This window comes from Dama dama, chromosome 6 (assembly GCF_033118175.1).
Source record: "Dama dama isolate Ldn47 chromosome 6, ASM3311817v1, whole genome shotgun sequence".
Classification (NCBI taxonomy): Eukaryota; Metazoa; Chordata; class Mammalia; order Artiodactyla; family Cervidae; genus Dama; species Dama dama.
Window position 1 is genome coordinate 17,357,709 of NC_083686.1, and position 25,148 is coordinate 17,382,856.

Sequence of the window (25,148 nt, forward strand, 5' to 3'; positions counted from 1 at the left end):
TCCACTCTTATTTTTATTGAATAATAATTGTTTTAACTTAAGCTAATTTTTAACTAATAAAAATGTTTTCTCAATCTGCAACCCACTCCAAGTAGGTTACTAGCAAGTAACTCCAAATACTTGAAACCTGGACACTCTACACCTACACAAAGGCAGAGGAGAACTAACCCACCTTTCACCCAAAGAAAATGTATTGCCAGCTCACTGTATGCTGAAAAGCAAACTTTCCCCTTCTTTTTGCATTCCATGTAAAGAGTACACTCTTTTTACACTCAATTCTTTGTTTTTAAAAAAGAGTCATATTAAAGTATAGTAACACCTGAAAATGTATTTAATTATTTGGAGCTTTTATGAGGGTTTTCTGCATTTTACTGGAAACCTGAAAAAGGAAGTTTTCCAGTTGATAACAAAGCATTTGTCTTCAGTTGTCAAACAGAAAGTGAAGTCACTCAGTCATGTCCGACTCTTTGTGACCTCATGGACTATAGCCTGCCAGCCTCCTCCATCCGTGGGATTTTCCAGGCATGAATACTGGAGTGGGTTGTCATTTCCTTCTCCAGGGGAATCTTTCCAACTCAGGGATCGAACCCGGGTCTCCTGCATTGCAGGCAGACTCTTTAAGGCCTGAGCCACCAGGGAATCCAGTCAAACAATTAAATGGAACTTATCTTAATGGAATAGAGTGACAACAAATAGGACATTTTAGTAGAAATCCCCGTAAGACACTGTTCAGCATAAAAGAGCTTTAAAAGTGCTATAAAGATATATAAATATAAAGCAGCATATACTGTCCCCTTACCATATCATGCCTTCAAACAGATTTTGGATGACAAGATGTGACTGAGTAACTGTTATCAGTAAGGTGACATGTGTCCATGCGAACTGTTAACAGCCCAACACAACAAAGATGAGCACAAGAGATCAGGGCAGGCCACGAAGCAACAGCAATTCTGAAATGCAAATTTCTAGCACGACTACTGGTCAAATTTCATAAAATAAGGTCATACAAAATAAATGCCATTAGTAAATTACCTTCATTTTGGTGCCTCCTGAAACCCGAGGACCATGAAAAATATTCAACAAAGTAACCTTAATTTATACAAAAATGGAATGCTAATAATACCGAGCTACACCTCTAAGTTTAAAAAAGACATATTAAAAAATAAACCATCATCTTGAATCATGAGATTAAAGTGGTAATGACAAGTTTACAGCACTGCTATGGCATTTAGATAAGAACTAAAAATTTCACTCTGACTGCATTCTCTAGTTACTAGAAATGCTGAAAATGATTTTTCCCTGAGTTCACTACGGTTAACATTTTCCCATAAAGAGTTATTTATAACTTCAAATGATTCATACCAGCAGGGATCAATTGCCCTTAAATCCAATCTTTTCATACTTGAAAGCTGATCTTCACAGCTCTGTTCAATGACAGTATTCCATTTTAAATTGTCAAAAGGCCTCTGTTTCATCAATCCCATCTATCCTGAGAGACAGCCACTTTAGCTCCTTTTAGCATCATTAATATGAGTAGAATAACAAAAAGGGCTAATATTTCTATATATCAGTCTCATGATTTTTTTTTCTTTTCTTACTGCACAGCATGTGGGATCTTAGTTCCCCAATCAAGGATCAAACCTCAACCCCTTCACTGGAATTGTGGAGTCTTAACCATTGGATCACCACGGAAGTCTCTCACAATTTTTACTGAAAGTTATAAAAGGACTTTTCAAAATTCTTATGATTTTGATTTATTCATAATAAACCTATCTTCCATTGCAGCAAACAGTGTATTACATTGGTTGTTCTGTTTTGTTTTCATCTGCTTAAGTGATCCAATTCTGTCTTAGATTGCTTCAATATGCATAAATGATTTTTCCCAATAGGTACCATTTATATTTTCATAGTAGATTCTATTATTTCTAATTTGTCTTGATGGTTTCTAGATTTTCACTGAAAATTTTACCATTTTTGTTCCCTCAAGAACCCAAGAAATTAGAAATGTATAGGAAATACTATAATTTTCCAGCAATGGTGCTCAGCAGGATGTCTTAGCGGGGAAAAGCACAGGATGAAGAATAGGAATTATACCCCAAATTCACAACAAACCTAGCAAATACATGAATTTATAGATACTACATTTGTCATTTTACACTGTTATCATCAGCTACATTTTAAGAAAATAAGAGGTCATCATATACAGTGATACATTTCATAAGACACTGAACACTGTTCAAGGATACACTGAAGGAAATAGTTCTGGCCAAAACGAATCATGCAACTGTATAACTAACCATAGCTACCAAGAAAATGTAAGCTCTGTACCCCTGATGCCTCGGCTGAGCACAAGTAAACACAGGTGCCTCCCACACAAATATATGATAGATGTTTCTGAGACTTACTAACTGTTCAGGTCACTATGGAAACACCTCAAATTTCTACAGATTTAGGGAATCCAAATACTTGACTTTAATTTTACAGCCTTTGAAAATATTCAAAGGAAAAATTTTGGGGAAACTTTCAAAACAGTTAAAAATTCTTTATCTTTGAAAAAAATTTCACCTTCAAACATTTATAAATATTAGTCATTCAAAATTCAAATACCCCTCACATATAGGCAATTAGCAGATTAGACCCTATTTTCTCACTACAGGAAAAAAAAATAATAAAGGTGAAGGTTTTTATTACATATAGTAACTACAAAATAATGGTTAATACGCACCATATAAAACTGCAGACGGTAATGTTTCTTCACCAAGCTCAGCACAAACATGCAGAAACCTGTTCAAGAACAAAAACATGCGCTGATTGTGTAACCTGTTACAAATTTTACAATTCAATGAGTTCATATAAGCCAAATTTCTATACCACATCTAGCTGTATGTTGGCTACTCACTCATACACCATCTCTCCTACTCTTACATTACTGCTGAGTCACTAAATCTTGTCCAACTCTTTGCAACCCCATGGACTGTAGCCTGTCAGGCTCTTCTATCCGTGGGATTTCCCAGGTAAGAATACTGGAGTAGGTTACCATTTCCTTCTCCAGGGGATCTTTCTGGCCCAGGGATCAAACCCTGGTCTCCTGGACAGGACTCTTATATCAAGCATTTGTTTCTTGAGGGAAATGATCCTGTATTCTCCAAAATGCCTGATATAGTCCATGCCATAAATTCAATAAACATCTCCTATATTAATTGAGTCAGTCCCTTGCTAATGTGTGGATATGGAAAATTGGACCCTGAATTTCAGTTCACTAAAATGTATTCACTGTATCAGTCCATCAAGTATATATATAGAATGTTTAAATCTCTACATAAAATAAAAATTAATAATTATTATAGCAGCTAACATCTTTGAACACTTATTATGTTCCATGTACTTGGCTAAGCCTTTTATAAGTATTAACTCATTTAATCCTTCCAACATTCCTATGATGTAGTTACCTATTATTATCTCCATTTTACAGATGAAGAAAAATACACAAAGGACTTTATTAATTTACTGTGGATCATGGAGCTAATCTAAGGGCTCCTTAGATTCTATTGACCTTTAAGAGTCATGTGGTTCCATAAACCATTATCCTCAAGATTCAGGTTAAGAGTGATTCAAAAATTCTCAGAAGCATATTATAATGATTACAGTAAAACAAAATACTCTTAACAATTTCAAGATGCACAGACAGTATGTGTTTCTGTCTATAGTCTATAAATTAAGTACAATAAAATTTTACTAAATAAAAATTCTATCTAATGAACTTTTGTTGTTGTTACTTAGTTGCTAAATTGTATCTGACTCTTTCACGATCCCATCCCCTGTAGCCCACCAGGCGCCTCTGTCAGTGGGATTCTCCAGGCAAGAATACTGGAGTGGGTTGCCATTTCCTTCTCTAGGGGATCTTCCAGACCCAGGGGTCAAACCTGCATCTCTGGCATTGGCAGGCACATTCTTTACCACTGAGCCACCTGGGAAGCCCACCTAATGAAGCAGAAATCTAATAATTTTATGTTAAATAATGAGGAGGCACTATGATACACTTTATTGCCCACTAATCAGTAAAGTGGGCACTACATCACTACATCATTATTCTGAAGATTTTTTTTTTTACAGAAGTAGATGTTAGAAATGCATAAGCCAAGTTTAATTTCAGCTAAATAGCCATGCATGCATTCTGTTCGGCAATACCTTTAGAGCACGAGTTCTCTGAGACAGAAAACAAATGGTCAGCTAATCTATCCCATGTGAAATAAACACTAGACTTTGCATATCTAAGATGTACTTACCAAGGGAGTTCTACCCACTAGAGCAAGCAAGGTTGACACTACTCTGACCAGAGCACGGAATCAGTCACTGCCTGCACCTAGTTTTTGATGACTGATTTGAAATCTCAGTGTAAAGGGTGAGAGTAAAGGAAGAGAATGCCTACTGGCTCCCAGAGCCTATCTCACTTCCTATTTGCCACCTGTAGAATCTGACTGGTTCAACTGCAAAAGGCATATGGAAACATTTTCTGAGCGGCGGCGAACTGAGACATACGTCACTTTCCTCAGAGAAAGAAAGGAAGCGGGGTGGGGAGAGGGCACTAAAACACGGAATTCGTGGCATTAAAACCACCTGTAGCATAAAAGACTTGCTTTTAAAATCACTGCTTTTAAATTTTTCTTCAATAGCAGGGGGATTTCTTTTGTGGCTTAAGAAATAGTGAAATTTCTATGCTGCTTTATGCCTTTGGTCCACGGTTACAGGCAAACGTAGATTGGACTTGGTTCAGAGGCTAATGAGGGCTTCCCTTGTGGCTCAGCTGGTAAAGAATCCGCCCACAATGCGGGAGACCTGGGTTCGAGCCCTGGGCTGGGAAGATCCCCTGGAGAAGGGAAAGGCTACCCACTCCAGTATTCTGGCCTGAAGAATTCCATGGACCGTATAGTCCATGGGGTTGCAAAGTGTCGGACACGACTGAGTGACTTTCACTTTCAGAGCTAATGAGGTAAAGGCAACTCAGAAGCAAGACTGAGCTAAAAGCCTCCAGAACCTCCCCTTCTGTCGAAAGAGACCTTGCTGGCTCTCCCAGTGCAGCCTTGGGAAATTCTCAACATCATTAATTATGAATTATCTCCTCACGAACACCACTCCAACATGTACGGTTTTCTTGTTCTTGAAATTATATACCACTCACCCTTAAGCACTTCTTCAAACAAAATTACCAGCAGATTCATTCAATACTTTCCTGATGATCATTTTATCCAGGACAGTCTTGGCAACTCAGTTTTACATGATCCAATTTTATGGGTAAATACACCAGTAAAACACTGCATTTTAGGGTGCTCTAATAAAGGATATAACTATCTGACTCGTGGATGTATTAAAATAATACCATTCTTGGAATCTGGGGGAGGAGGATGTAAACTGTTTTCCTAGCATATCTAAGGTTAAACATTACTGTCAAAGAAAAATAATCCAAAAAAGAGACACATGCATTTACTTCTTCATTCACAGCCATTTTCTGTTTAAATGGAACACATACATGCTATATTTCAATAAATCTATGGAAAGGATAACTTTTCATATTTGGATCCATAGTTTTACTTTTTCCCCAATTAATAAAGAACATTTTTATGGTTATATTTCCAATTAAAATCATAGGATCTGTTAAAGTAGAATGTTCACTGAAAAAGTTTCCTAACATACAGCCTTGATATATAACTATTTTTAGTCACACTGACCGATTACCAGTTATATACATAGCACTGTGCCTGGGGCTGTCAGTGCAAAGACGGATATATCTTGTGGCCCAAGATCAAGGAGTTCCCAGGAGGTTAGGGAGACCAAGTTCCCCAACAGACTTAAGAGAGGTATATTCAGAAAGCATAAAAAAGAATGAGATGTCTAAGGAGTCAAATGAATTGAAGAAGAAAAAAAGACATTGAGAAGTCCAAAAGATGTGATAGAGGGAATTTCAGAAAAAGTAGACAATTGAAAAATATTTATTGAGCACTTAAGATGCAGATACAAAATACACACACAAAAAATGGATAAGATAGTCATTCCACTCAAGGAGCTCATACTTTAATTGAAGAGACAGAAAATATAAAGAAATACTAAAGTTTTTAAAATTTCTTATTGTTGATTAACCAATTCAGTAAACACATGCAGTCCTTAACTCAAAAAACAAAGACAGATGCAGGATTATATACTGGAGGTTATTGACTCATCGATTACTTTTTACGTGGTTGTATTTTTCATTACACTTCGCTAACTAACCAAAACTTTGAAATGTTTGAAACATCGTATTCAACAATTCAGAAGCACACTGCTTTGCGTGTTGCCATATTCAGACACTAGAATACAACCGAGGTGTTTTAAAGAAGTTTAAGTATGCAGTGTAGAAATTCACACAAATCAACCATTATATCAGCTAATATATGGGGAAAGTTTTCCTTTAATCTGCATAGTGAGCTTAAGGTATAAAACAAGACTGATATGTAAATAGTTTATAATCATGTTTAATTAAAAACCTCCAAGTGGAAAGGCTTCCCTGGTAACTCATGGTAAAGAATCCATCTGCCAATGCAGGAGACACGGGTTTGAACCCTGGTCCAGGGAGATCTCACAAGCCATCATGGAGCAACTAAGCCCATGAGCCACAGCTACTGAGCCTGTGCTCTATAGAGCCAGTACTATGCAACGAGAAGCCACCACCGCGAGAAGCCCACGCGCCGCAACTAGAGAGTACCCCTGCTCAGGGAAATTAGAGAGCCCATGAAGCATCAAAGACCCAGCACAGCCAAAAACAAACAAGCGAAAAATATATATATATGGCTTCCCACATATCTCAGTTGGTAAAGAAACTGCCTGCAATACTGGAGACCTGGGTTTGACTCCTGGGTCGGGAAGATTTCCTGGAGAAGGAAATGGCAACCCATTCCAGTATTCTTGCCTGGAGAATCCCATGGACAGAGGAGCCAGGCAGGCTACAGTCCACAAAGTCACAAGAGTCAGACACGACTTAGCTCTAGCTTTCGTTTCTTTTCTATACACACACACACACATAAACTATAAGTGATTTTGGAGACACAATCCTTTATGAACAGTGATTTGTGACATCTTTCAAAGATTTCATCTACATCCTTTGAGATGAAAGATATACAGGATGTCTGAAAACAATTCTTAATTGTGGATTAATTTTAGCCATAATTTAATCTTATACTGTCCAGTGATTTTTCTTGAATTCAAAGTATTATATTCAAGTCACAACCTCTCCTTAAGGGTTTTAAAAAAGAAGTCAAAATAGTTAGCCATGCACAAATACAAGCGAAAGAACCCGACTAAACATAATATGCCTTTAATATGCTTCTCACTAGTTGGCTAAAGAGATCTTAAGGTGATGATATTATGGGTCCAACATCTTAAGCTTATTCACCTGTCATTACCAGACATGTAATCACATGGTTGCTCTTGTTTCTAAAGAGCCCCAAACCCAAATCACCAAGACCTTTTAAAAATACATCCAGACTCTAGAGAAAATGTTGTCTCTGATGTTTGTTTTGCTATCAGACAAATTCATTTTACAACCAAATTATCTGAAGTGTCAGAATGGCTTCTGGGTCCTAGTCAGTGAGTCATCTGGGATGATGTTAAATGAGTCATTTAATCTGCTGGGCCTTGGTGAGTAGGTCAGACCTGGATACAGGTACATTTTGTTTTAATAAAATTCAGCATCAATGAAAAAGCTTGTGTGGTCTCTGCTTTTTATATCTGTTAAGACCTATAAAACTCATTTGACCACTGCAGAACTAAAATTTGGACGGGCCTCTTGGAATGTTGTTTAACGAGAATTCCAGACATTTTTCACAGCATAATTTGAAAGAAAGGTACAACTATCTCAACAGAGCACACTTTCTATTTCCTCACTCCTATTTTAAAGTCTAACTTTATTTGCTGGACTAAGCTCATAAATGTCGCTAATCACTTCAAGAATCAACCAATAAGGCCTCAAGACCCAGCAACCAAAATACTGATGCTAAAAAAAAAAAAAAATTATCCCTAAAAAGCACTATGTTTAGATGTCCAGGTTTTCAGCCTCTTGATCATTCATGCAGTAAATGTGTGTTAGGAACCTAAATCCCAGACCCTGTATTAGGCACCAGGAATTAAAAAAAAAAACAAGAGAAACACAAAGTGGGTGCTTATGATCCTTTAATAGGACCATATTTAAGACACGTGTGAAATGATAACAGATATACTGGAATGGCCAAAAAGTTCATTTTGGTTTTTCATAACATCTTATGAAAAACCCAAATGAACATCTTATGAAAAAGCCAAATGAACTTTTTGACCAATCCAATAGAAAACCATGCATAATCTATATCAGAAGTTTCATCACTTAACCCAGCAGCTCCTAGCTTACTACAAAGTTGCATTTTATAGAAACACAGAGACTGGAAAAGTCAGTTTTTATTCCAATCCCAAAGAAAGGCAATGCCAAAGAATGTTCAAACTACTGCACAATTGCACTCATCTCACACACTAGCAAAGTAATGCTCTAAATTCTCCAAGCCAGGCTTCAACAGTACATGAACCAAGAACTTTCAGATGTTCAAGCTGGATTTAAAAAAGGTAGAGGAACCAGAGATCAAATTGCCAACATCTGCTGGATCATAGAAAAAGCAAGAGAATTCCAGAAAAACATCTACTTCTGCTTCATTGACTATGCTAAAGCTTTTGCCTGTGTGGATCACAACAAACTGTGGGAAATTCCTAAAGAGATGGGACTACCAGACTACCTGACCTGCCTCCTGAGAAATCTGTAAGCAGGTCAAGAAGCAACAGTTAGAACTGGACATGGAACAACACACTGGTTCCAAATTGGGAAAGGAGTGCTTCGAGGCTGTATATTGTCACCCTGCTCATTTAACTTCTATGCAGAGTACCTCATGCAAAATACTGGGCTGGATGAAGCACAAGCTGGAATCAAGATTGCTGGCAGAAATATCAATATCCTCAAATATGCAGATGACACCACCCTTATGGCAGAAAGCGAAGAGGAACCGAAGAGCCTCTTGATGAAAGTGAAAGAGGGGAGTGGAAAAGTTGACTTAAAGCTCAACATTCAGAAAACTAAGATCATGGCATCCAGTCCCATCACTTCATGGCAGATAGATGGGGACAACACAGGAAACAGTGACAGATTTTATTTTTCTGGGCTCCAAAATCACTGCAGATGGTGATTGCAGCCATGAAATGAAAAGATGCTTGCTCCTTGGAAGAAAAGCTATGACAAACCTAGACAGCATATTAAAAAGCAGACATTACTTTGCCAACAAAAGTCCATGTAGTCAAAGTTATGGTTTTCCCAGTGGTCATGTATGGATGTGAAAATTGGACCATAAAGAAAGCTGAGCACTGAAGAACTGATGCTTTTGAACTGTGGAGTTGGAGCAGCCTCGTGAGAGTCCCTTGGACTGCAAGGAGATTAAACCAGTCCATCCTAAAGGAAATCAGTCCTGAATATTCACTGGAGGGACTGATGCTGAAGCTGAAGCTCCAATACTTTGGTCATGTGGTGTGAAGAACTGACTCATTGGAAAAGACCCTGATGCTGACAAAGATTGAAGGCAGGAGGAGAAGGGGATGACCAAGGATGAGATGGTTGGATGCTATCACTGACACAATGGACATGAGTTTGAGTAAGCTCTGGGAGGTAGTGATGGACAGAAAGGCCTGGCATGCTGCAGTTCATGGGGTCGCAAAGAGTCGGATACGACTGAGCGACTGAACTGAGCTGACACTCAGAAGCACAGAAAAGAAATTTACAATTACCAAAATGGAAAAGGGGTGGGGAAGGGATAAATTAGGATTTGGGGATTAGCAGATACAGTTTACTATATATAAAACAGATAAACAAAAAGGGCCTACTCTATAGCACAGAAAACTCTAATATCCTGTAAGAAACCAAACTGGAAAAGCACATGAAAAAGACAGTATATGTGAATCACTTTACTGTACACTAAAAATTAACACAACATTGCAAATCAACTATACTTCAATTTTAAAAAAATGTGTTTTAAAAGTACATTTGTAAGACTATAATAATGTCAATATCCTGGTGTGATCTTACACTGTAATTTTTCAAAATATTATCACTGGTGGAAACTAGGCTAAGTGCATAAGGCATCCTGTCTTATTTCTTACAACTGCATGAAAATACATAATTATCTCAACAAAAAGTACATTTTAAACCAATAATTTAGGATATAAAAGCAATTTTTCAGACTGTCATAAACAGCAGTTGGTTCTAAGATCAACCCTTAGCATTAAAAAAAAAAAAAATTATTTTTTAAATTTTTTGGCCGTACCACACAGCAGGTGGGATCCTAGTCCCTGACCAGGAATTGAACCTCCCCTCCCTGCAGAGGAAACACAAAGTCTTAACCACTGGACCACCAGTGAAGTCCCATAATTTTTTATCTTTTCACATCAAGAATAGTCCAAATTTTATTTTTTAAAAACACAATTTTTTAAAAATTTATGATCCTCTTAGTATTAAGTATAAACGTGAATGACGCAGGTATACATTATATTTAGTATATATTAGTATGCTTTAGTATGAATTAAAGCAACAATTTCCTATCTTGTCACTCTTTTAATGTCTCCCACTCACCATTCACTGAATTACAAACCTGGTTATATTATCTCCTAGCTTGAAATCCTCAGTAGTTTCTCAGGAATAAAGCCCAAAGTCTTCCTATGATACACAAGGCTCCTCAAGATGGGGCTCCTGTCTACTTGCACGACCTTCAGTACCTCCCATGGGTCCCGAACATGCCGCTCTCATCCCCAAGACTGCAGAGCTGTCTTCTCTACCTGGAATGCCCTTTCCCACTCTCCACCTGGCAAACACCTGCTTGTTCCTTGCTTTTCATGACACCGATCATCTCTTCACACTGTTTATGGGGTTCCCACAGCAAGAATACTGAGGTGTTTTGCCACTTCTTCCTCAACGACTGAAGGCAAAAGGAGAAGGGGATGGCAGAGGATGAGATGGTTAGATGGCATCACCAACTCAATGGACATGAGTTTGAGCAAACTCTGGGAGATAGTGAAGGACAGGGGAGCCTGGAGCGCTGCAGTCCGTGAGCTCACAAAGAGTCAGACATGATTTAGCAACTGAACAACCACCATCATCCCTTCTCCAAGGCCTTCAATGGCCTTTCTGCCCCAGTAGAGCAAGGCCTGCCTTCCCTTTCTTCATGGTCTTAGGGGTCCTTGTTCCCATTCCAGCAATGACCGAGGGGACACGTGTCTCAGCAGTTGCCAGCCCCTGGAGGGCACACTAAAGGCCTGTCCCCTTGTATCCTCAACACCATGCCCAGCGCTGGCACTTGGAAAGCACTCGAGTGTTTGCTGAAAGAATGACAATGATGACTTTCAAGGAGCTTCCGTGATTCCATGGAAGAGCAATGGTAAGCTATGCCAATGATAGAAATCAGTTAGAAAAAAATGAACAAATACTGATTTGATAGAGTCAGAAATTTAAGGGGATGAAGCAACAATGACTGTAAAGAACTGGTTGAGAGGGTATCATGTATACAATATTATAAAAAGGAACAAGTTGCACAGCAAAGGAAACAACAAGATTAAAAGACAACCCTCAGAATGGGAAAAAATAATTGCAAGGGAAACAACTGGATTAATCTCCAAAACACACGAGCAGCTCATGCAGTTCAATACCAGAAAAGCAAACAACCCAATCAAAAAAAGGGGGGCAGACCTACACAGACATTTCTCCAAAGAAGGCATACAGACGGTGAACAAACACAGAAAAAGATGCTCAACATCACTCATTATCAGAGAAATGCAAATCAAAACTACAATGAGGTATCACCTCACACAGGTCAGAATGGCCATCATTAAAAAATCTGCAAACAGTAAATGAAGGAGAAGATGTAGAAAAAAGGGAACATTTTTTCATCATTGGTGGGAATGTAAATAGTCATTATGGAGAACAATATGGAGATTCCTTTAAAAACTAGGAAAAGAACTACCATATTACCCACCAATGTCACTACTGAGCATAAATGCTGAGAAAACTATAATTCAAAGAGACGAATGTACTCCAATGTTCATTGTAGCACCATCTACAATAGCTGGGACATGGAAGCAACCTAGATGTCCACCCGCAAATGAATGGATACAGAAATTGTGGTACAACAGACAATAGATATTACTCAGCCATAAAAAAGAATGTATTTTAATTATTGAATTAAAATGACATACTTTTAAAGGACTGACTTTCCCACACACTCTGTATATTTTTTTGTTTAATGAGAAATGGAAAGGAATCATCCATATTGTATTAAGTTTCCAAAGCTGTACTAACTGGAGAAGAATTTATTTATGAGGAAACCCCTAAGAGCTAAGACAGTAACCATTAAGAGCTAAAGAGAAAACTCACAAATAAATTTCCTTTCTGCCTTTAAAAGTGAAAATAATGATAATACTCAATATTTAAATAGCGCCAGGTACTGCTCTAAGTGCTTTGCAAAGAAACTGAGGCACAGATCAATAAATTACATTTCCCAAAGTTTATTTAGCATGTAAGCAGTGGACCAGGATTCATACTGGAACTCTGGCTTTTTAAAAGTACACATCTAGGGACTTCCCTGGTGGTCCAGTGGCTAAGACTCTGTGTTCCCAATGCAAAGGGCCTAGGTTCAATCCCTGGTTGGGGAACTAGATCTCATACACTCCAACTAAGATCTGGTAAAGTCAAATAAAAATAATAAATAATTTTTTAAGTACATATCTAAATCAATTTCTTAGGAAATTTCTTTTATAATTGGTTAACTTCGATAGAAACAAATCTGGTTTTTTTCTGGCCATGCTGCATTGCTTTTGAGATCTTAGTTCCCTGACCAAGGATCAAACCTGGGCTCCCTGCAGTGGAAGTATGGAGCCTAACTACTAGAAAGCCACAAATCTGTTAATTCTAACATTATCCTAAGTATGTGATTCTTAATCTAAAATCATAAAAATGTGACATAGCCTACTATAAACATGTATATATATATATATAAATGAATATATAATAAAAAAAAGTCAGGAAAACTAAGTACCCTGATTAATTCTATATAAAATTATTTCCTAGGAACAAATAAAGCAATACATGTGTGAAAGTTTCTTTGTAAATTATACCATTACTTGGTAAATAATCCATATGTTTAAAGTTCTTTTACTATAATTTACAAAGAAAATTTTCAAATATATAGATAGACTACTAAGAAAGTAGTTCTTTTCAACCACAAAGTACTTTTTTTAACCACCATTAGGGAGTAACTGCAGTTTAAGACTGTGATGAAAGTAGTTTTATATGGGAGACATTTAAAAAGAGGTGGATTAAAATGTAACCAAAGAAAAAGGATGTTACAATTTAACATAAATAAAAATAAGCATGTAACATATACTGGCTACAAATCAATGCAGAGTCTTTTCCTTAACTTACCTGCCAGATACAGGGCAAATGATATAAATCTATGGTAGCGAATGAGGAACTGAAGTTGCTCTTCTCTTTGAACAAATGTAGCAAAATAATCAGCCACAGTCTCTCCATAGAAAAAGTAGTTCACACACAACAGAAAGTACCTGTAACATTAAAACAATTCGCTTCTTTATATTTGAAACATTTTCCCCCTCAAACCCAACAAAACTGTTTTCTACTTTTGATGATGACACAGATCAAAACTAAGTTTTGAACATAGGTTCATGATATATTCCACCAAAATCCTTTTTTATCCCTGTTTTAAACTTAATTTCAAACTTACCAGTGAACAAAAATGTACTGAGTAGTTCATGCCTTTATTTAGCTCAAAATCTAATGCCAGAGACAGAAAATTAGGAAGCAGTGTAGAAAATACTACACACACACACACACACACACACACACAATTAAGTTTATAATGCAAATGCATTCCCAACATCTCCCTAAGGCTTTTTTTTTTTTAAGAATTTTTTTAAGTGGTCATTTTTTAAAAAGTCTTTATTGCATTTGTTACAATTTTGCTTCATTTTTTTGTTTTAGTTTTTGGCCACAAGGCACATGGGCTCTGAGCGCAGCCCGACCAGGGACTGAGCCTGTACCCCCTGCACAAGAAGGCAAAGCCTCTACCACTGAACCACCAGCCAAGTCCCTCTAATGCGTTTTAATAGTAGAGCTCCTAAGCCAAATTCCCGCCCGCCCTAAGGAAGATCAATGGGAAAAGAGGGAAGAAGTAATTTGACCTCTCACCTCCTACTCTGTCCTGCCCACACTGGGTCTTGTCCCCTTTTCTCAATGCTCCAGATGGACTCTAGTTGAATAAGTGACTCAAAAAGGTAGCAGTGGGGGTTAGGAGCTAGCTGCAGGTAAAAATCTCTGGGGAAAAACTTTAAAAATGGGGAACACATGTACACCCATGGCTGATTCATGTAAATGTATGGCAAAAACCACTATGATATTGTAAAGTAATTAGCCTCCAATTGAAATAAATAAATCAAATTTTTAAAAAATGGAGAATGTAAAATTTGAAAAAAAAATAAAAACAACACAAACACTTTATGAATGGCCTGCCCCTTCTCCCAGTGCTGGTTTATCCTTTCCGCCAGGGAGAAGCTGAACTCACAAGACTTTGCTGATGGGAGCACGTGTAAGCCAGGAAAACGTGTTAAGAAACACTACCTCAGGGTTCCTCCCGGATTCCTCCTTTAGAAAGACCGTGACCTAGGCAGCCTGACCTAGGCAGCCGGGAGGGCAGTAGAAGAGGAGAGGGGTGGTGGTTCCCTCTGGTCCTCATGAATGGAATCAGACCCCACTGTTCCCAAAGGGAGGCACATCATGTTTCCACATTACCATGTCTCTCTCTCCTATAATGGAAATTGTCTGTGACACCTTTGTAAGGCTATCAAGGCCTACCTTGATAGGCCATCAAACCATCTTTTTTGTTTTTGGCCATGCCCCTCCGCATGTGGGATCTTAGTTCCCCAAACAGGGATTGAAACGCCCCCTGCACTGGACGCTTACAGTCCTAACCACTGGGCCGCCAGAAAGCCCCTCAGCAGTCCAACCTTTGGGTCACCATTCCCTCCCACTCGGGAGAGCCGAGCAGATCTCACCACCTGTGGCAGGTGCCTCCTCTGCCCCCATCTAGAACCTGATAGGTGCTGCTTCCCCAGCCCAGACATCCTTCTCCATCCAAAGCCTGTCTTCATTTCTGGTAACAGTTTCTCTGTCACCTTCTCCGTGAAGCCTCTACAATCACTGGAGCCCATCCTGACCTACCTTTTTTCCACCTTACACTTAGAATCAATCCTGCCTGGGTTAACTACTCTCCAAATACTTTAACATTCACTGGAAGGACTGAGGATTAAGCTGAAGCTCTAAGACTTTGGCCACCTGATGCGAAGAGTGGACTCATTGGAAAAGACCCTGATGCTGGGAAAGATTGAGGACAGGAGAAAGGGACAACAGAGGATGAGATGGTTGGATGGCATCACCAACTCAAAGGACATGAGTTTGAGCAAATTCCAGGAGATGGTGAAGGACAGGGAAGCCTGTCGTGCTGCAGTCCATGGGTTGCAAAGAGCTGGACACGACTGAGTGACTAAACAACTAGAACTTAATCTACCTAACATTCCCTGTACAACTGCCACTCATGAAGAAACTTCTCAGAAGGAAAAATTAGGTGTTCATAAAACCAAGAAACTGTTTTTGACTACTGTAAACCCAAAAGGTGATGCCTGTTTTAAAAAGACACTGATACTAATCAAACAACTACTGATACATTCAAAGACATGGGCTGTTAATTATGAACTATCATATTATCAAGTTTCATGGTCAAGGTCCTGATAACTAAGAATCCTGAAAAAACTTAAAAATATATAAAACATTAAATATTAAAATTATTTGGTGATTCCTATTTGCTAATTTTACATGCAGTATTTTCTACATAGAATAATTTTGTATGCAATGTTTCAGGGGCTGGTAACTACCCTGAAATGTTTAGCAGGGTGCGTTACACACTGACCCCATCAGAGCCTTCCTCTTTCCTCTGACAACCCTCCTTGTTGCATGTCAGAGGTCCCGGGGCCTTCAGGAGACCAAGCCAGGAGCAGCAAAGGTAAGGTCATCCATCCTCTCACTGCCCTGCTTGGTCCTCCTGCCCAAGGCCTAAGGGGGTTTGGAGAAGGTAGGCCAGTCTGCCTACCTGCCCTGGTGCTTAGATGGTAAAGAACCTGCCTGCAATGGGGGAGACCTGGCTTCAATCCCTGGGATGGGACAATCCCCTGGAGGAGGGCATGGCAACCCACTCCAGTATTCTTGCCTGGAGAATCCCAAGGACAGAGGAGCCTGGTGGGCTGCAGTCCAAGGGGCTGCAAAGAGTCAGACATGACTGAGCGACTAAGCACAGCACAGGCCAGTCTGCAGGGGTGAGGAGGGGAGGGGAGGAGGGAGACAGACACGCAGCTTGGGCTTTCCTCTCCTGAATCAACCACTTGTCACTCAAAAAAGAGGAAAAAAAAAAGAAAACCCACAGCTATTTTCACATCTCATCTTCCAGTCTTTGTAGAGATACCGGATTTGTGTATGGTCTCATGTCAACTGAGGGGAAATAAACCAAAAGATTAACATATATTTAACATTTCACAGAATGAAACTTTCTGTTAAAATTGTAATTATAAAGGGTATAAACATGTGTCCGATATAATGCTGAGGTTTTTAAAAAGAGGACAAAAACTGTGTGTATATACAATATAAGTCAGGTATCTACAAATAGTGAAAGATGAAATCTGAAAATAGTTATGTTGAAATGGAGAGTTAAAGGTGATTTTCTTCTTTCAACATACAATTGCATTCTTTTCATTTATATTTCTTTATACTCAATCTATAAGGTCAACTGGGTGGATACTGAGTGGTCAGGATGCTTCCTTACCAACTTTAGAAAAGAATCAGATTTTCATATCTGAAACAGTTTTAAGTCACTTACCAACTTAGTGTTCTAAACCAAGGTAAGTCATAAGAATGATAGACTCTGTAACCTATGGTGATGATTTCATGGAAGCATTTCACTTGGATGCTTAGAACCTGAAACCAAGAGAAAACATTAACACACAGTTCTTAATGTCTACATTTATGCTTAATTATTTAATAAGTAACTTGTCACATGTATTTTAAAAATCTTCAGCTACCCACTTTCAGTTATTCTAAAGATCATCAGCAAAAATTCAATATTCAACTTCTCTATAATCAAGTGATGTCCCAAAGAGGTAAGCAAAACAATGTTTTATTCAAAACGTTTGAGAGATCCTTCCCAGGGTAGGAGGTGGCACTGTTCTTTAGAATTTGAAGGGTATAGTCTGGCTAGGGTCACAGCTAACTAGGCTTAATCAATCCCTCATTACTGCTTCATTTCTTGAAGTTGGGTGGCTTTCTCTGTCGATTTTGTTTCTTGAGTTATCCTAAGAAAATGATCCTATATGAAAATTTGCTTGTATATGTTTATTTTTAACAAGTTGGTATTCTTGCCAAGGAAAAAGATACTATTGGGACAAATGGCTAAAATATCCTTACTGAGTCACTCAGGGGTTTGGCATGAGATTTTCATTCTTCCCACCATGCCAAGTCTCCCTCAGCCAGCAACACACATCTCTGATCAACCCAAGCAGTGCTTCCTTGACATATTATAAGCAGCCTTCGACGTCTGCGGCCCCAGTAGCCAGTCAAGTGAGTCTATGCAGTTCTGTCTGCACAGTGTCCAATACACATGCCAAGTAAGTAAGTGAAAGTCACCCAGTCATGTCCGACTCTTTGCGACCCCATGGACTGTAGCCCGCCAGGCTCCTCTGTCTATGGAATTTTCCAGGCAAGAATACTAGAGTGGGTAGCCGTTCCCTTCTCCAAGGGATCTTCTCAACCCAGGGACTGAACCCAGGTCTCCTGCATTGCAGGCAGATTCTATACCATCTGAACCACCTGGTAGGCCCTGCACATGCTGAGGAAATAGGTTTATATTCATGAAGCCCTTTGTGATGGTCTATGCAGCAGTCCCTCAAACTGCTGCCTCCACAATCTGGATAAAGGTAATTTCTGAGACTATAGCATCATAACCAGTGTTTGGCTTAAGTCAATTCCTAGACTCAAAGAGCCAATGGCAAGCTGAACACTCATCACCAGAAACTAAGAAATCCAAGCCTCTGTCAGTATAGCAGACTAACTTTTCCCACCTCTAGAGAATCTACCCAGGGGTTTGTTCTTGTACAGCCCTGGAGCTAAGAACGGACTTTGTATCTATAGACACTTAAAAACAAAACCCAAAGATGACACGATGGAGACATATATGGCTCCTTAAAGCCTAAAATACTACTATCTGGGCCTTTCCAGAAAGAACTAACCAAACTCCACTAAAGAGTACACTTTGGGATTTCTTTTTAAGGTCACCACACATCAGCTTTCCCAAACCTACTGCCCAGGATAGTCTTAGGCTATTTTTCCCCACTATACCTATTACATGTCCAATGACATACTTAAAAAAGTAACTGTATCCCCTTGGCAAGAAAATATTATGCCAAACTACCATAAATAATTCTTTTAAGAAAAAGCTATAAATGTGTTATAAACACAAGAGGAAATTTAAATACTGTCCTTCAAATAACCTTTGCATATATTATCAAGTCATTTGTTTTAACAAAAATAATCACAGAACAGGGACAATGCTCAATGTTGGTAAAATGGTAAAGCTATGCTATTTATAGAACTAAGGGCTTTTAAAATATCAAGTGCACTCATGCAGTTCCTATAAACACACTTGTTCAAGAACAACCATTAGCTCTATATATGGAATTTCACTGAAAGGAGGAAAAAAGAGCTTTTAATATCACACACATATATGTATATAATTGTCACTTGTAGTTATCAACAGAATTAATATGGTACTGCTGGAAAAATAGAAAACAGAGAATTCAAAATAGAGTAAGAACTGGTGACCACACAGAACCTGATGCTCCATGCCACCGATAGAGGTGGCAATGCACCAAAAGGCCTCCGCTGGCCCAATTAATGTGCTAGGAGCATTAAAAACAATTGATACCTAAGTGCCTACTCTGCTACTTTGGGCTGCCCTGGTGACTCGGCAGCAAAAAAACCACCTGCCAGTCCAGATGTGGGCTCTGTCCGGGGGTTGGAAAGATCCCTTGGAGAAGGAAATGGCAACCCACTCCAGTATTCTTGCCTGGGACATCCCACGGACAGAGGAGCCTGGCGGGCTACAGTCCATGAGATCACCAAGAGTAGGGCACAACTCAGCAACTAAACACCACCACCACTCTTGTTAGTTACTGAAGATTCAGAGAAATAACACAGGCCTTTTGTTCTCAGAGAGGAATAGTCTCTCAGGGAGAACACACGCAGCTCCAGAACGATGTGCAAACAGCCACGTGGATATGAGCACAGGCAGACGTAGAAAGCTGTGGTGAGGGCGGGGATGGGCCAGCTGGGGCGGAGGAGGAGGACAGACAGCCAGGTACACAGGGGAGGAGGGGGGGGTGCAGGGAGCTAGAAGTAGTCCAGAGAGGCTGAACACAAAGCTGGGCTGAGCAGTAGAGAGGAGAGGAGTCTGGTCACAGCATCACAGCAAACAGCATGAAGGGCTGAGCAACGGAGCTGGTGCTGATCACGGAAGGTCAAGATCAGACCTGGCTGTCTGGGGTTAACAAGTGGAAAGAGCTGATGGGAGAAGCAGCAAGAAAAGATTCAGCAAGGCAGGTAAGATACCACACCCAGAGCGGTGAGAATGAGCAGCAGAGGAAGACGGACTATGAAATCAGAGACATCAACGAGGTAGAACTGACTGGATTTGGTGGCTGAGGAATCAAAGGGGCTAAGGGAGAGAGGAGAACATAGGGTGATACCAGGGAAGGCTTGAGAAGGAAACAGAGGTATGCAGAATGGCTGGCAATAGAACACAAGCTCAGATTTGGATATGTTGAGTCTGAGCTATGGTACCTATGGGTTATCCAAATTAAAGTACCTATTTTCACTCCGGGAATTTGTTCAAAGAAAATAGCCCTGCACGTGAAAAAGCTTTACATTTTAATATGTTCAGGATAAAACTATTCACAATAAAGAAAAACCAGAATATAACCGGAATGTCTAAAAATAACACATTGATTGCTTTAAATAACATGATGTACTGCACTCCACGGAGTAGATGAATGTATTAAAGCTAATGGTTACAAGGACTATGGAGCAACACAAAACATTCAATATTTAGTTTAAAAAGGATACAGCATTTAGTCACATTATATACAATTACAATCATGGTTTTTAAAAGAAAAAAGGATGAAAGGAAATATATTAAATGGCAGTATTAACTTTTGGTCACTGATGATGGGATTGGGAGTGATTTTTTTAATTATTTATTTTCCAAAGTAATTTTATAAAGAAACTTTATTATTAATATTTTTTAATTAGGTCCATGGCATGTGAGATCTTAGTTCCCTGACTAGGAATCGAACCCATGTCCCCTGCATTACAAAGCAGATTCTTAACCACTGGACCACCAGGGAAGTCCTTCCAAAGTAATTTTAATAAACATTTATAACTCTCACAATGGGAAATGCACTGTTTAAATAATGTGCATTAAAACAATTATTATGGGAGTTTCCAGGAAGGGGTATGGGGAACCTCTTATATCTGTCACATGTTCCCATTTCCTTCTTAAACAAGATTGCTTTAGTAACTCCATCACTTAGAAAGTGTGATTCCAAGCTGTGACTGCAACAATTAAAGCACTATAAGTAGAAGGTTGAAGAGGAAAAGCTCCTTTTATTTTAAGGAATGTGAGTACGAGTTCCATCTTAAAATAGTAGCTATCATTTCCTAGATGTAAGTTTTTAAAAAAACTCTCCTGAATCAGTCATTTTTGAATGCTGATATTGTAAGACAAATGCAAGCTAGGTACAATGTGTACTTCTCAAAATATAAAGGACCTAGTTAGGGTTATAAAGGTAAATAAGACTTTAAAATACAGATAGTATCAATTGAGTACCAACAGTGTGTGTGTATGTATATATCTATCCATGTTCCTGTAACATAAATATCATAAACACAAAGCATGTATAGATGCATGTGTACATGTGTGTGCATGCATGTGCAGTAAATCTAAGTTAAGAGCAATAACAGTTCAAACATATTTTAACCTGATCTTCAATATTCTTCTCCGATTAAACTCACCAAACAAATAACCTGTCATACAATGGTATTTTCCTTTCATAGTAGAAAAACAAAAAAAGCCCAAGTACTTTAAATGTGCTTATGATTCTCTTCTTAAAAAATCAGAATCCAAATATGCAAGGAAGTCTTTAAAGCTGTTTTCAATGCTGTCATAAAAGAATGGTTAAGAATTGGTCTCTATCCACAAATTCTGGCCCTAGCTACCACACCAAATAGTTCAGCTTGGAGAGTAATGTCATTTTGTCACCGGGCACTTGAGTCAATGCCTCCAGGATACTGGTGGTTTATAATCTTTGATCAAAACTACCTTCGAAAGAGGACTAACAATCCAAATGATCCCTAAAAATTTTAAATGGCTCCCCACTGCTTTACAAAATAAACTCAGAACGTCTTCACATAGTATCTCAAGGGCCTCCAGGATTTGATCCCTAATTATGTTTTCCAGTTCAAAGGCCCCAAGCCCCAGGCAAAGGTTTCACCTACCCTTTCCTGACACACCCAGCCACCGGGACCCTTGCTCACAGTGCTCACTCCAGCCCCACAGGTCCTCAAGGTCTACTCAAAGATCCTTTCAGCCCCAAAGCCTTACTGAGCTCTCTGCCATCACCCCACCTCTCCTTCCCCCAGCTTGACCGCTCTCCACACAGCACTGGGGAGCGCTCAGCACACACTCAGTCCTGAAATCTCACCCCGAGACGCCGGGAGCCCTCGGGGTTCAGACTCCAAGGACTGGCAGCTGGGGCCCAGCCTCATGTCACACCTGGACTGCGCTCACGCCTGCCTACCGGCTCTCACACTCAGCACCCTCTAGCCTCACAGTGAGTCTGTCCTGTCGATTATCCATCCTTCCGTTCTAAGAAAAAGCTGCAATGTCAGCAAATTAACAGAACAGAGGAAGTAATTTCGCATTCATTTTTTTTTTTTTTTAACCTGGATATGCCAAAAAAGTACAAAATTAGTAACAGGATAAAAAGAAAGGGCTTTATGGTCCTTTAAAGAGGTATTCTAAGTCACTTCAGAAGTTGATGGAATTTTTTTTTCAACTGTGTCTGATTTCACTTCCAAACTTCTTTTATTTTCTTAACAAAAATATAAGGAAAATCATCATATTGCTCCTACAACTTTATCGCTGTGAATAGGAGTAAACAAGAGAGGGGCAGGTAGGTAAACATATTTCTCAGGGTGTCCAGGCAGCCAGGAAACAAACAGGGAGGTAAGATCATAAGAAGGGACTAAACTAACTGAGATGTATGCATGCATGCTTATTCGCTCAGTCATGTCTGACTCTTTGTAACCCCTTGGACTGTAGCCCGCCAGGCTCCTCTGTCCATGGAATTTTCCAGACAAGAATACTGCCGTGGGTTGTTTCTTCCTCCAGGGGAAGCTGGAGATAACTGAGATGGATGAAGACAAATAATAAAAAGAAGGGACATCAGACATAACCCTGGAGCAGGCCCTCACTGTTCACTGCTAAATCACGTTCAGCACCTGGGAAGTGCATGATGAGTTTGTTGAACAGAATGTGTTTCTCCTTCTTACTTCTACCACTTTGGACTTCAAATGCTTCATGCTTCTTTGGCAATCAAGGTTTTTATACACAGGGAAACCTTGGCTGTGATGATCCTTCCCCCAAGATCTCTGCTTCACCCCGTGACTCCTACTCAGCCTTCAATCACTGTGCTGATGCTGAGCACTGGATAAAGTCCAGGAAGCCTACCAGCACCTCCTCGGCTCTCTTAGCTTCCTATTCTTTTGTCCAGATCCTTATTGCAGCCTGTGATGATATATCTGATCAATTCTTTAGCACATGGACAGTAAGCTCCATGAGGGCAGACACAGGTGCACTGTTCTCAGACCCACTGCACCACACTCCAGAACAGCCTGGCATAGTTTTGTTTTTTATTTTACTGTGCTTTCCCAATAAGATCACAGAGTTTCTACCACTCATTCACTACACTCTTAATTCATATGGCTACCTACATGTCTCTGCCATCAGACTGAGTCTCTTGAAGTCAGGGATCTAGCTGATAGTCACATATGTTGAAGACGTGTGTGTATTACTTTCTACTGAAAGCTTGGCACACTTTCTGACACAAAGTTGTATATCTGTTATATGTACTTGGTCTCTGCTTAAAGAACACACTGAATGGCCAATTTGCAAGTTGAAAAGCTTAGTCAAGGTCATTTCATAAACCAGGAAATGCCTAAAGGAACTAAATTTGCTGTTACCAAGTCTTGAATCACCTTCTTTTACATGACATACTCAAATTACTTCAATATTAATGGTGTAAAAGGAAGCAAGAGACACTCGGGCAAACACAAAACACTTACAAGAAGCATCAGCATAAAGGATCCCATATAGATGATCAGGAAAAACAACGAAATCATCGTCAGAGTAAGAATTCCACGAATCCACCAGTTTTTCCACCTACAAAAGAAATGTTTGTAAAGTTAGCATCAGTGTATTCTTAAATGTTTGCATGTTGTTTCACTACTAAATTGCCAGACTTAACAGATTTCCCTTAACTACACATTAGAAATCCCCATGCACCTACTTTGCCTTCTACAATAACAACAATTACCAACCAAACAAACGAAGAGCAATTGCTCAGTCACTGAGAGCTAAAGGAAATGTAAAAATTATGTTTTGCCAAAAGAAAAAACCAGCTCACGTTCCACATGAGTGAGGATGGATCCTTTGAGGCTGGGAAGTGAGGGGGCCAACAAGGATGTCTACACATACCACCTGGGGTCATTCGGATGGGAAGGAGGGGCCAGGTGCATAGCCCACTCAAAGGATGTCCATCCTTCGGGGTGGTTGATATAAATGGTAATGATGTTACGGTGGGGTCCAACAGACAGCACGGCCTGCTAATGAGAAAAAGTAAAGGAAGGGTGATGCAGAACTGAAACTGGAGAGATTAGCAATTTCAGAAAAAAGAGGAAGGTGTGGGGAGGTCAGACATTGAGGGCAAGGCCAACCAGAAGGTCACTTCTTTCAGCTCAACTTCTTTCAGCCTGTTATCCTGAGGGACAGAGCCTTCAGCAATAGGGTATTCTCTTCTCCTTGGGCCCTTGCTGGTTCTTAGAGCAGAGCTCCCCTGAGTAAAAAACGTGGCTGGTCCCTGGTAGCTGAGCGGGACTTGACCTGCTCAACCCCCAGCTGTCAGTAAGGGCCTGGGAAGCCCATCTCCCCCTACACAGGGGCGTCACACATACGCCTAGGGTACCTTACAAACAGCTGCACTCTTTCTGTGGCTATGTCATGAAAAATGTCAGCAGACCCTGTATGAAACACCCCAAATTGTTCTAATAACACCTATAGAAGGAATATTCATTGGAAGGACTGATGCTAAAAGCTGAACCCCCAATACTTGATGTAAAGAGTCAACTTATTGGAAAAGACCCTGTTGCTGGGAAAGACTGAGGGCAGGAGGAGAAGAAGGCAATAGGGATGGGATGGTTGGATAGCATCACCAACTCAATGGACTTGTGTAAAGTCTGCGAGACAGTGCAGGACTGGGAAGCCTGGTATGCTGCAGTCTATGGGGCTCCATTCATTTTACTTTCTACTAATAATTTCTGATTTCTATTAATTCATATGATAACATTTAAATTATATCACAGACATTTTGACCCAACATATGATAACACATCAGTTCAGTTCAGTTCAGTTGCTCATTCGTGTCCAACTCTTTGCAACCCCATGAATCGCAGCACGCCAGGCCACCCTGTCCATCACAAACTCCCAGAGTTTACTCAAACCCATGCCCATTGAGTCGGTGATGCCATCCAGCCATCTCATCCTCTGTCGCCCCCTTCTCCTCCTGCCCCCAATCCCTCCCAGCATCAGACACAGGCACACCCTATTCTAAGTATTCTC

General features: G+C 39.7%; 1 protein-coding gene across 1 annotated transcript in view; it reads right to left on the reverse strand.

The window, feature by feature from the left end:
- Positions 1–25,148, reverse strand: part of CDS1 (CDP-diacylglycerol synthase 1) — a 66,913-nt gene that overhangs the window by 19,901 nt on the left and 21,864 nt on the right. The window contains exons 3-7 of the mRNA XM_061145617.1: positions 23,597–23,693; positions 17,022–17,119; positions 13,505–13,644; positions 2,726–2,784; positions 800–882 (exon numbers count right to left, since the gene is read on the reverse strand). Coding sequence (XP_061001600.1) covers positions 800–882; positions 2,726–2,784; positions 13,505–13,644; positions 17,022–17,119; positions 23,597–23,693 — 477 coding nt within the window. The remainder of the gene's footprint in view (positions 1–799; positions 883–2,725; positions 2,785–13,504; positions 13,645–17,021; positions 17,120–23,596; positions 23,694–25,148) is intronic.